Source organism: Leucoraja erinacea, chromosome 20 (assembly GCF_028641065.1).
Source record: "Leucoraja erinacea ecotype New England chromosome 20, Leri_hhj_1, whole genome shotgun sequence".
NCBI lineage: Eukaryota > Metazoa > Chordata > Chondrichthyes > Rajiformes > Rajidae > Leucoraja > Leucoraja erinaceus.
In genome coordinates, this window is record NC_073396.1 from 10,225,702 (window position 1) to 10,239,543 (window position 13,842).

The 13,842-nt window shown below is 44.9% G+C and overlaps 1 protein-coding gene across 1 annotated transcript in view; it reads right to left on the bottom strand.

The window, feature by feature from the left end:
• gsg1l (gsg1-like) overlaps positions 1-13,842 on the bottom strand; it is a 133,895-nt gene that overhangs the window by 57,203 nt on the left and 62,850 nt on the right. Inside the window, exon 3 of the mRNA XM_055651222.1 lies at positions 3,875-3,922. Within this exon, the coding sequence (XP_055507197.1) occupies positions 3,875-3,922 (48 nt within the window). The remainder of the gene's footprint in view (positions 1-3,874; positions 3,923-13,842) is intronic.

The window sequence follows — 13,842 nt, forward strand, 5'->3', positions numbered from 1 at the left end:
CAGAAGCCCTAATCTTCCTACATAGAAAAAGAAGGCTGTTTTTCAGTGGAAAGTTACTGAATGTAGGATCTCAAGAGTTAACCCTGTAAACAAGTGTACGTGACAAACCTCGCTTTTATGCTATCAAAAATGATACAAAAATACTAAAAGCTTTGAATCCCAAGGAACAATCTCTTGCTTGACTGTTCCCTTGGTCTGACAAGTTATTACGAATAAAGTAGCTACAGTTTGACTGGCACGACTTGTGTAAATTATTCTGACAGCACCTCTGTGGATTTCATGTCAGTTCTTTTAAAAACTTTTTTTGAAACTTGAAACTTTGCTGTCCATTTCTTTCTTTGGACGGGGGAGTGTAAAGGAAGTCCCCAACATTGTTCAAGTCCTTCGTACAATGGTCATTTCAGGGTGGACACGGGCAGCATCTCTCGAGATAAGGAACAGGTGACGTTTTGGGTCGGAAACTTTCTTCAGACGGAAAGTAGATGGTGGTGGGGGGACTGGAGGTAGGAAAAGGCCAGAACAAATCAGGGCCCGAAACAGAACACCAGGGAAAGGTGGAGCCCATAATGGTCCATTGTTGGCTGGGGGAAGAGGTGATAACGAAGGGATACAGTGGAACTAGCAGGATGACTAGGGTGGGGGAGGGGGGGGGGGGGGGGTGGTGGGGGAGGGGGTGGAGAGGGATTGCAGGGTTACTTGAACTTCAGGATTTCGTTTCGGGGTGTTCATTGTGCCGCTTTAGACTCTGCTGTGTTACACTGTGATTCTGCCCGATTCGGGTGATTCTGTGTTAAAGAGGGAACTGCAGATGCTGGAGAATCGAAGGTTACACAGAAAAGCTGGAGAGAAACTCAGCGGGTGCAGCAGCATCTATGGAGCGAAGGAAATAGGCAACGTTTCGGGCCGAAACCCTTCTTCAGACTGATCAGGGGTGGGGGTGGGTGGGGACAAGAAAGGGAAAAGGAGGAGTAGCCGGAAGGCTGGAGGGTGGGAGGAGACAGCACCCCTGCTGTCTCCCCTTTCAGCTCCCCTGCTGTCTCCTCCCACCCTCCAGCCTTCTGCTCCTCCCTTTCCTCAGCTCCCCTGCTGTCTCCTCCCACCCTCCAGCCTTCCGGCTACTCCTCCTTTTCCCTTTCTTGTCCCACCCCACCCCCACCCCTGATCAGTCTGAAGAAGGGTTTCGGCCCGAAACGTTGCCTATTTCCTTTGCTCGGGTGATTCTGTGTTCAGACAGGAAGATCTTTGAAGCCCGACTGATGTTTCTTATGATTAAAATCATAAGAGGTTTAGTAAGCTTTTTTTCTTCAGGCTTTTAATTTATAAAATGCTTGACTACATCAAAATTATAGAGATATTTTCCTTGCTAGATTGCAGATTGTGTACTGCTTGCAACACAGTGGCAGACTCACGGTTGCAGTAGCCTCACAGCTCCAACGATCCAGGTTCAATACTGACCTCTGCCGCTATCTGTCTGAAGTCTGCATGTCCATCTATGATTATGTGGGTCTCTCCCCAGTACTCCAGTTTCCTTTCTTACCCAAAGACATTTGGGCGGTCATGGTGGCGCAGCGGTAGAGTTGCTGCCTTACAGCGAATGCAGCGCCAGAGACCCAGGTTCGATCCCAACTACGGGTGCTGTCTGTACGGAGTTTGGCCGTTCTCCCCGTGACCTGCGTGTGTTTTCTCCAAAATCTTCGGTTTCCTCCCACACTCCAAAGACATACAGGTTTGTAGGTTAATTGGCTTGGTAAATGTAAAAATTGTCTCTAGCGGGTGTAGTTTAGTGTCAATGTGCGGGGATCGCTGCTCGGCGCGGACCCGGTGGGCCGAAGGGCCTGTTTCCGCACTGTATCTCTAAACTAAACTAAACTAAACATATTGGCACAGTTTATTAACCTGGACAGAGTTGATAGGAATGTGGGGAGAAAATAGGATTAGTGCAAATGAGTGCTTGGTGGTTAACACAGCTGTGGTGCTCTAGACCATTGGTTGCAACACAGTATACATTCAATCCATGCAGTTCATCTCAGCTCTAAACCTTCAGTCCTTTTTATCCCTTTTGGAGTCTGTGGAATTCTCTGCAGTCTGTGGAATTCTCAGGTTCTCTGGATACTTTCAAGAGAGAGCTAGATAGGGCTCTTAAAAATAGCGGAGTCAAGGGATATGGGGAGAAGGCAGGAGCGGGGTACTGTTTGGGGATGATCAGTCATGATCACATTGAATGGTGGTGCTGGCTCGAAATGCCAAATGGCCTACTCCTGCACCTATTGTCTATTGCCTATTGTCTATTTATTTCCCGTAATCATTCAATTTACATGCCCATCCATTCCTCTTTTGCCACGTGCAGTATTTAAGCTAAAGGACAATCATATTGCCAGCACATTAACAATGAACTTCATGTAACTTTGTTGGCCTCAGAAACGTGGCGACTCTTGTGTACTGTGGTACCACTTTACCTGGTTGGATGCAAAACAAAGCATTTCGCTGTTTCTAGGCACATGTGACAATAAAGTGTAATTGAATCATTGAATCTTTGGGGTGGGAGATTGCAACCTTCTCGTGGTCCACCCTGTTTTGACTAATGCAATCGACCTGACGTGCACAAACAAATAGATCAAATAAAACAAATTGACCAACAACTTTAGGCTGCACACGCCATACACAAGAAGAAGATTGAATCTTAGAAGATGTGGGAGGAAACTGGAGGATCTGAAAGAAACACACCGGGAGAAGAAATATAACATCGCAAAATTGGCAGCCGGCGTCAGGATTTAACTTGAGTCACTGGAACTGAGTGACACCAGCACTAATTGCAGTGCCTCTGGGCTGCCTCTTTGATTTTGCACACTTCCATGAGTAACACAGAACATTGAAGGGCAGATCTCAGGAACAGGACCTTTGGCCCACAATGTCCGTGCCAAACATGATGCCAAGATAAACTAATCTCACCTGGCTGCGCAGAATCTATATCCCTCCATTCCCTGCATATCCATCTAAAAGCCCACATCAAAGCCACTATCGTATCTGCCTCCACTACCACCTCTGACAGCGTGTTCCAGGCACCCACCACCCTCCGTGTAAAATAACTACCCCGCACATCTCCTTTAGACCTGTTGCCCCGTCACCTTAAAGCTATGCCCTCTAGTCTGTGACATTTCCACCCAGGGAAAAGGATTCGATATGGAACATACTGAATTAACAGGCCACTCTGGCACAGTTTAGGCTTTAGAGATACAGCACTACACAGGCCCTTCGGCCCACCGAGTCCGTGCCATCCAGTGATCACCCCATGCACTAGCACTATCCTGCACGAGAGGGACAACTTACAATTTTTCCGATGCCAATTAACCTACAAACCTTGACGTCTTTGGAGTGTGGGAGAAAGTTGGAGCACTTGGAGTAAACCCACGAGGTCACGGGGGAACGTACAAATTCTGTCCAGACAGCACCCGTAGTCAGGATCGAACCAGGGTCTATGGTGCTGTAACTACAACTGTGAATATAGATTTTTTGTATCTGCAATCAAATCCTATAAAACATACTCAACAGAAATTTTGCTTGCCTGAAAATACTAAGAAAATATGGAAAAAACAATCTAATCACATATGTTGCGTTTCGGTACAACAATGGAACACAGTAATTACAAAGTCTAGGAACTAAATCCTAGTCTCTGACAATCAATGGCCATTAGGTTCTCCAGTCGTTGCTTAAGGCATGATGTTAATTACGCATACGGCGCTTTTGTAAGGAAAAGTTGAACTATTAATATTTTCGAGATGTTTAAAACATCTCCTCTAAATCTGGTTAATTATCAGCATCAATTAAAAGGCGAGGCAACACAGCGCGGAATGCTCAGGTCCCTGTTGTTACTCACTTCTCTCAGATGCAGGAGCCAAATCAATAAAATTCCGGCACTCTTCACCTAAAATAAAAGAGAGACAAAATTATTTAATTTCCATCAACGTTAACAAGTTCCAAAACATTATCTCTTGGCATCTTATAATCTAAAGTGGAAGACCTTTATGATCTTACTCCTGGGAATCCTCAATTCTCAGGGAACACAGAGTAAAAGAAATGTGTGAAAAGTTATGACAGAGATATGAAAGGTATTTACCCAACCATTCCACATCAGTATTCATCTCGATGCAAGCAAGTCGTTTTGAAGTTTTTTTTAAACTACCCTGTGGTTTTTTTAACCTGATATTTTATTCCAGGAGTTCAGGAGCATTCTTGGAAAAGCAGAACTCGAAGATGTGTCCTGTACTGCTTTTCAATCCCATTTTGTGGCCATTTTTTTTGTTCTTGTAGCCTGTTCAGATGCAAGGTCGATCATTGAAGCTACATTGATCATGGTACCTAGTGCATTCCTAAGGAGGTCCCAAATGCAAGGTGGTAAAAGGAGTGCATTATAGACAATAGTCAATAGACAATATGTGCTGGAGTAGGCCATTCGGCCCTTCGAGCCATTCAATGTGATCATGGCTGATCATCCACAATCAGTACCCCGTTCCTGCCTTCTCCCCATATCCCCTGACTCCGCTATCTTTAAGAGCCCTATCTAGCTCTCTGTTGAAAGTATCCAGAGAACCAGCCTCCACCGCCCTCTTAGGCAGAGAATTCCACAGACTCAGAACTCTCTGTGAGAAAAAGTGTTTCCTCGTCTCCGTTCTAAACGGCTTACCCCTTATTCTTATATTTTCAATCCTTCTAGTTGGCAGATCCACTGGAGCAGCGGTTCCCAACCTTTTTCGTCCCGTTTACCCCTGGCAACTAACACTTAGCACATAACAATGTTATTTCACTTATTTATGAACAAGTAATGATGAACAGATACCGATATATCAGAACCAAACACAGTCAATCAACGAGAAAAAATATGTACAAATCCAGAATCAACAAATTTACCCCCTGAGTAGGCAGAATTTACTCCTTGGGGGTAAATTTACCCCAGGTTGGAAACCCTTGCACTATAGCAATAAACTCACAGCTCCAGTGGCCCCGGTTCAATACTGACCTGTGCCACTATCAATCTGAAGTTTGCATGGTCTGTCTATGACCATGTGGATTTCTCTCCAGTTTCCTTTCCTTTCCCAAAGACATATTGGTTGCCAGCTTATCAGCCAATTAAACGGGACAGAGTTGATCCATCTGCAGCTTAAACTAGTGACCAGAAGATACAAATGCAAGCCTGTAGAAGCTTCAGTTCCTCCCCAGTTTTCTTCCAGGGGGTCTGCCTGTGATAGGAAATAGCTTTGAGCAACATCGCCAACCACATCTAGGTCTGACCAATGAACGGTTTTGGTATAAAATAGGTCAAAAAGTGCCGGAGTAACTCAGCAAGTCAGGCACCACCAATGGAGAACATGGATAGTGACGTTTCAGGTCTGAAAAATGGTCACATATAACGAGGTACAGTGAAAAGCTTTTTGGTGTGTGCTAACCAGTCAGCTAAAATGACACATGATTATAATGGAGCCATTCGCAGTGTACAGATATGATAAAGGGAACATTCATTGCAAGATAAAGTTCAGAAGAGTCCAATTAAAGATAGTCCGAGGGTACCCAATGAAACATAGAAACATAGAAACATAGAAAATAGGTGCAGGAGTAGGCCATCCGACCCTTCAAGCCTGCACCGCCATTCAATATGATCATGGCTGATCATCCAACTCAGCATCCTGTACCTGCCTTCGCTCCATACCCCCTGATCCGTTTAGCCACAAGGGCCACATCTAACTCCCTCTTAAATATAGCCAATGAACTGGCCTCAACTACCTTCTGTGGCAGAGAATTCCAGAGATTCACCACTGTGTGAAAAATGTTTTTCTCATCTCGGTCCTAAAAGATTTCCCCCTTATCCTTAAACTGTGACCCCTTGTTCTGGACTTCCCCAACATCGGGAACAATCTTCCTGCATCTAGCCTGTCCAACCGCTTAAGGATTTTGTAAGTTTCTATAAGATCCCCCCCTCAATCATCTAAATTCTAGCGAGTACAAGCCGAGTCTTCAATGAGGTAGATGGTAGCTCAGGACCGCTCTCTAGTTGTTGATGGGACAGTTCAGCTGCCTGATAACAGCTGGGACGAGACTGTCCCTGAATCTGGAGTTGTGCGTTTTGTTTTCACACTTCTGTGCCGCTTGCCTGGCGAGAGAGGGGAGAAGAGGAAGTGGCCGGGGTGCGACTCGTCCTTGATTATGCTGCGGGCTTTGCCGAGGCAGGGTGAGGTGAAAAATGGAATCAATGGAAGGGAGGTTGGTTTTGTGTGATGGTCTGGGCTGTGTCCACAATTCTCTGCAATTTCCTGCGGTCTTGGATGGAGCTGTTCCGTGATCTGAGGTATCCGTGATTTGGAGGGACAGCAAGGATAACAAGCGACGTAAATGGTAAACAATAAAATTGCACCCATTCCGACCATCGGTGTGAAACCCATGCAGGACTGTAGTGGCCTGATCCTGTCTCAAATGTTTTTAATACTTTTTTTCCCACGAGTTTTAGATGGAATTCTCATCCTACTGATCCTGGAAGTTTGCTTATGGGTCAACAGCACCTACAGCGTTTAACCACCTGCAAGTCAGTTGACCTGATATTGTACCTTAACATGGCTGAGCTGTTCATTTATAATCTGCTATTGGGTAGGCCGAGTGTAACATATGATGAGCGTTTGTCGGCCCTGGGCCTGTACTCGCTGCAGTTTAGAAGAATGAGCTGGGGACCTCATTGAAACTTACCGAGTAGTGAAAGGCTATTGTGTGGATGTGGAGAGTGGATGTGGGGAGGATGTTTCCACTGGTGGAATAGTCTAGGACAAGCGGTCATAGCCTCAGAATTATAGGACATTCCTTTAGGAAGGAGATGAGGAGGAACTTATATAGTTAGAGGGTGGTCAACCTGTGGAATCTTTGCCATGGAAGGCTATAGAGGCCATCAATGGATATTTTTAAGGCAGAGTTAGATAGATTCTTGATTAGTACGGGTGTCAGGGGTTATGGGGAGAAGGAAGGAGAATGGCGTTAGGAGGGAGAGATAGATCAGCCATGGTGGAATAGACCTGATGGGCCAAATGGCCTAATTCTGATCGCATCAGTTATGAGTATACATGGGACAGCATTGTCGGTGTGGGCTGGTTGGAACCAGGGCCTGTCTCCATGCTGTAAGACTCTCTGATTCTATTCATAAATTGAGTTGATTAAGGTTATAAATTGAATTGATTATGGTCAGGTATAAGTCTGTTATGTCAAATGCAAACTCAATCTCTTGCTTCCTACAGTTATATCAAAGAGAGGACTGACAAGAGAAGTAAATATGATTTTTGTGTAGGAAAGAACTGCGGATGTTGGTTTAAATCGAAGATAAGCACAAAATGCTGGAGTAACTCAGCGGGACAGGCAGCATCTCTGCAGAGATTAAATGGGTGGCGTTTCGGGTCGAGACCCTTCCTTTTTATAAATATCTTTTTAAATTATTTTTATTAGAAGCGTAAACACATAATAACAACACGGTTTGTTGATCAATTACATTCACACAAAGCTTCTGTTCTTTTTTTTAGAATTTTTTGAAAGATAGAACTGAAAAGAAAAGTCTATAAACTAATAGAGAGGGAGGGGGGAAAAAAAACAAGAAAAACAAACAAAAAACATTACCAATAACAATTTTGGAGATAGGTCTGTAGATTATAAGGCGTAGTTATTCATCCAATCCTGAGCTCAGGTTTCAGTCCAGTTTCAATATGATCAACCATGATCATATTGAATGGCGATGCAGGCTCGAAGGGCCGAATGGCCTACTCCTGCACCTATTTTCTATGTTTCTATGTGTCTGTGTTGTTTTAAGAAATCAATAAATGGAAACCATATTCTAGCAAATAGTTCTAATTTGTCAGTTAAGCCAAGTCTAATTTTTTCCAAGTGTAAGGTCTTAGACATTTCTGTAATCTACATTTTAATTGTGGGGGTAGTTGGGTTTTCCCAAAATCTTAGTATTAATTTTTTCCCAGTTATTATACTGTAATCAAGAAAATGTATTTGATTTGGTGTAAGTTTTATACTTTGTTCTGATATTCCCAGGGTCGAGACCCTCCCTAAATAGGGTTTTTGTTCCCAGTCAAATCTCCAGCTGCGTGGAGTCATTGAACATTGGCCAAACTAAGTTACGATTCAAAATCCTACGTCTCTGCTCCCACTACCTGCATCAATTTCCACATACTCTATGTTGTTCAATTCTGAAAACTCACTCAGATGTAAAATTATGGCAGTCATAGAGTCAAACTGCATGGACATGGCCTCTTTGGTTCAACTTGCCCACACTGATCAACATGGCCCATCTACAATACGTCGTAGAGGGTTTGTAGCCATGTCAACAACCAGACTCCTGAAGGGAATGGGAGTTCGAGGACAGGCCTTCCGGCAAGCTGTCAGGTGGCTGTCAGAGGCTGCTGAGAGAAGCAGCAACTGGCTGTGGCTGAAGAGGAAGGACTCCAACTGGGCTGCGAAATGACCAGCAAGAGGGGTAAAACTGAGAGGAGCGCACCTGGGACGCCAGGTGTTGGCGTTGAGGTGTTGTGGGCCTATCAACGAAACACCAAGGAAGGAGGGTGCCCACCTGATGACCCCAATTAAGTTTTTACCCTTACCCCCACTCAAGATAGTTAGAAGGTGCCAATTATAGTGGGGATTGTAATATCAATTCCGATAAGCCCAACAAATGTAGCATCATCAACGTCTTATAGAACTGCAACATGACCTCGCAATCTCTACACTAAATACTCTGGCTGACGAAGGCCAACATGCCAAAAGCCTTATTGACCACCCTATCAACCTGTGGAGCTACTTTCAACGAACTATGTACCTGCACTCCTGGATCCCTCTGGTCTGCAACACTTCCCAGAGCCGTACCATTCACTGTGTAGGTCCTGCCCATGTTAATCATCACAAAATGCAACACCTCACATTTCTCTGTATTAAATTTCATCAGCCATTCGTCAGCTCACCTGCTCAACCGATCGACATCCTGCTGCATTTTCTGACAACCATCTTCACTATCTACAATACCACCCACTTATGTATCATCTGCAATCTTGCCAATCATGTCATGTACGTTCTCATCCAAATCATCAGCTTCAAATAACTTTGGAAGATACTGAAAATTGTATGAAGAACTGTGTAGAAATGCAAATGTTCTTTTTTAACGTTGGACACAGTGGGTGCACAGTGGTGCAGCCGGTAGAGCTGCTACCATACTGCTGTCGAGTCACAGGTTCGATCCTGACCTTGGGTGCTGTCTGTCTGTGTTGAGTTTGAACATTCTTCCTGTGACAGCGTGGATTCGTTCCAAGTGCTCTGGTTTCCTCCCACACGCCAAAGATGTGTGCGTTTGTAGGTTAATTGGCCTCTGCACGCTATCCCACGGGTGTAGGGAGTGGATGTGAATGTGGGACAACACAGAACTAGTGTGAACGGGTGATCGATGGTCGACATGAACTCAGAGGTTCCCACTTAATCGGTAATTGGAAAACTACCGCACGAAAATAGCTGCAAATAATGATCAGGTAATTTAAGAATCTGAAATAAGCATTGTAGAAGGTGAAATGGTCGCAACAAAAATGTTCAATTAAGTGAAATAACACCTTTGGAGCTGTCTGTGATATTGAGGCTACCTGTTACAACAACAGCTACACAGTGACACTCACTCTATCACACAGATAGCATTAATTCTAAACACAGTTCTTGTCAAACATTGTGTAGGAAGGAATTGTAGATGCTGGTTTACACCGAAGATAGACACAAAATGCTGGAATAACTCAGCGGGACAGGCAGCACCCCCGGAGAGAAGGAATGTAACAAATACTTAATACTTAAAAGGATCAGAATTATAAATATACCGGCTAGAGCACACTGGCAAGTTAAAAATAAAAGTAGATTAGCATTGTATTATTGGAGGTAAAAAGTAAAGTGTAATTGCAAGTGTAGTCATGTGTTAAGAATATTTTGTCAGTTCCTACATATTCCATGTGGATTTTAATGGATATTACACCCTATTCTGGATATGAAGTCACAAATATAGGAATTAGGAGCTGGAGACGGTAACTCACCCTCACGACTATTTGGCTGTTTCATAAAACCTTGTTCATAAGTACTAGGAGCAGAATTAGGCCATTTGACCCCTCATTCTACTCTGCCATTCAATCATAGCTGATCTATCTTTCCCTTTTAACTCCATTCTGCTGCCTTCTTCCCATAACTCTTGACACCCTTACTACTCAAGAATCTGTCAATCTCTACCTTAAAAATATCCATTCATTTGGCCTCCACAGCCTAATGTGATAATAAATTGCACAGATTCACCACCTTCTGACGGAATAAATTCCTCTTCAAAGGTACGTCATTTTACACTGAGGATATTGCCTCTGGTCCTAGACTCTCCCACTAGTGGAAACACCCTCTCCACATCCACTCTATCCAGGCCTTTCACTATTCGGTAAGTTTCAATGAGGTCCAGCCTTCGTGCCATCAAACGCTCATCATATGTTAACCCTGTCATCCCTGGGATCATTCCCGTAAACCTCCCTGGCAATTGTAGGATCTACTGAATCCCATGACAGAAAGCAAAGAACAACCAACACTTAGCTGAGCCAGGCACCACGTGTCACGTTTATTCCAGAAGCCACTTTTACATACATTCTCACCAAATTATAACCAGGGTGTAGACAAGGCCAATTAGTGTGTCTGACCTTTGAGTTGTTATTTAAGCTTTGTGGCTGGACCTTCTCGTGAGGCTGCTGGCGAGTCACCAGCGGTGACAGGCTGTATGCAAAACCAACGTGGGTGTGAACGCACCACGGTTACTTTCAAGAGGCTATGACGAGAGCAGTGCCACAAGGGTCAGTGCAATGGAGACCTCCTGTAAAGCATCTAAGTTTGCTAAGCTGGCGGGCAATATTGGTTGTGAGGGGGATGCAGAGGGACTCCAAGGGTACATAGATGGGCTAACTGAATGGGCCAGCATGGGGAGAGGGAATATTTCTCGCAACATGCGAGGCCATTTAGCCCATCAAGTCTGTACTGGCATTCGGCGCATTCGCATTAGACCAATTCCCCCACTTATCCTTTCTCCAGTAACTTATTCTCTGACACACACATCAACCACCCCCTTACAGAAACCAATTAATCTACCACCAATGTATGGGTTTAGAGCAAATGGGAGTGCCCCAGGGAAACCTATGCTGTCACAGAGAGAACTACGTTACCTGAGGATAATGGAGAAAAATTCGAGGGAACCATTTAGTAGAAAAATAGAAGACAGAGTATTTTTTTAACGGTGAGAGATTGGTTGTGTTCAGAGAGACCTTGGCAGCCTTGTGCATGAATCACTGGAAGTTAACTAGCAGCTACAACAGATAATTAGGACGGCAAACAATATGTTGGCCTATATTGCATGAGGATTTGAGTGCAAGTATAGAGATACCTTATGGTAATTACATACAGCCCTAATAAGACTGCACCTTAGTGCAGGTTTAGTTTAGTTTAGAGATACAGCGTGGAAACAGGCCCTTCGACCCACCGAGTCCTCGCTGACCAGCGATCCCGCAAGCACTAGCAGTATCCTACACACTAGGGACAATTTACAGAAGCCAATTTACCTGCCAAACTGCACGTTTTTGGAATGTAGGAAGAAACCAGAGCACCCGGAGAAAACCAACGCGGTCACTGGGAGAACAAGCAAACTTCGTACAGACAGCACCTGCAGTCAGGATCGAACCAGGGTCTCCGGAGCTGTAAGGAAGCAGCTCTACCTCTGCGTCACTGTGCCAACCATACAGGTCTGGTCTCCTTATATGAGAAAACAGTAAGTTCAATGCAGATTCTTGCTGGGATGGGGGATTTGTCCTGAAGGATGATAATATAGACTGGGACTGCGCTTTCGCAAGTTTAGAAGAGGGGGTGACATACCAACTTCTTATGGGTTTAGGTGCAGAGCCTAGCATTTCTCGAAGCATGATGCATGATGCTCATCATCTAATAATTATTGTTGGCTATCCAGGAATGAGATAAGGGGAAATGTCTTCACCCACGGGGTAAGTCTATGGAATGTCCTCTGTCGTTGCATATATTGCCGACAGAATTTTATGAATGGAAGCAAGAGAAATGGGATCTGTGCAGGAATGTGACGTTGAGGGAAAAAAAGTTAATCAATGAATAACATGCTAGATATGAAAGACTGCGAGATCTTTCTATTGCTTCCGGTTACGTTGTTATTTTAGTTTACAAGTACGGCATGGAAACAGGCCCTTCGGCCAATCGAGTCCACGGCGACCATCGATCACCCGTTTACACGTGTTCGATGCTATCCCACTGTCTCATCGTCTCCCTACGCACTAGGGGCAATTTACAGAGGAGCAAATAACCCTGAAACCCACACGTCTTTGAGAAGTAGCTGGAAACCAGAGCGCCCGGAGGAAACTCAGACTTTCACAGGGAGAACATGGAACCTCCAAACAGACAGCACCCGAGGTCAGGATCGAACCTGGGTCTCTTGCGTTGTGAGATGTTGAATTCTGAAGGTTGTGAGGACATATAGTCACACCTAGCATGACCTAGCAATTGCAACAGTGTGGGTCAAATATGGGTGGCACGGTGCCACAGCGGTAGAGTTGCTGACTTACAGCGCCGCATTCGATCCTGACCACCCTGCTGTCTGCGTGGAGTTGGTACGTTCTCCCTGTGACCGCGTCGGGTTTTCTCCGGGTGCTCGGGTTTACTCCCACACTCCAAAGATGTACAGGTTTGTAGGCTAATTGGCTTCAGCAAAAATTGTAAATTGCCTATGGTGTGTAGCAGAGTGCTGGTGTACGGGTTGATCGCTGGTCGGCACAGACTCGATGGGCCGAAGGGCTCTGTATCTCTAAAGTCTAATAGAAACATAGAAACATAGGTGCAGGAGTAGGCCATTTGGCCCTTCATGCCTGCACCGCCATTCAATATGATCATGGCTGACCATCCAACTCAGTATACTGTGCCTGCCTTCTCTCCATACCACCTGATACCTTTAGCCACAAGGGCCACATCTAACTCCCTCTTAAGTATGGCCAATGAACTGGCCTCAACTACCTTCTGTGGCAGAGAATTCCAGAGATTCACCACTCTCTGTGTGAAAAATGTTTTTCTCATCTCGGTCATAAAAGATTTCCCCCTCAACCTTAAACTGTGACCCCTTGTTCTGGACTTCCCCAACATCGGGAACAATCTTCCTGCATCTTGCCTGTCCAACCCCTTAAGAATTTTGTAAGTTTCTGTAAGATTCCCCCCTCAATCTTCTAAATTCTAGCGAGTGCAAGCCGAGTCTATCCAGTCTTTCTTCATATGAAAGTCCTGACATCCCAGGAATCAGTCTGGTGAACCTTCTCTGTACTCCTTCCATGGCAAGAATGTCTTTCCTCAGATTAGGAGACCAAAACTGTACGCAATACTCCTGGTGTGGTCTCACCAAGACCCTGTACAACTGCAGTAAAAAGACGTCCTTCTCTGGCTCCAGGTCAGCGTGATCTTTGTTCCGGGGTTGGCGTGAATGCAAATAAACACGAGCGATCATAGACGGGACTTGACCTCCTCACATCATTACTTTCATTCGGGTCAAGTCCCCAACGTGCAGTGGACAGCAACTTCATCCGGCCCGCTGCCACAAACAGGGCAGCCAAGAGGTAGAGTTCTTTTGTTCCATTTCACTCTACCAGTACTCCCACTTGATTAGTGCCGCTAACCCATACGCATGCCAGCAGAAATATCTGGACTGGTGCTGGGTTTTCTTGGACGGAAGCCAGCCGGGATGAAACTCTGTCTCTAATCAAA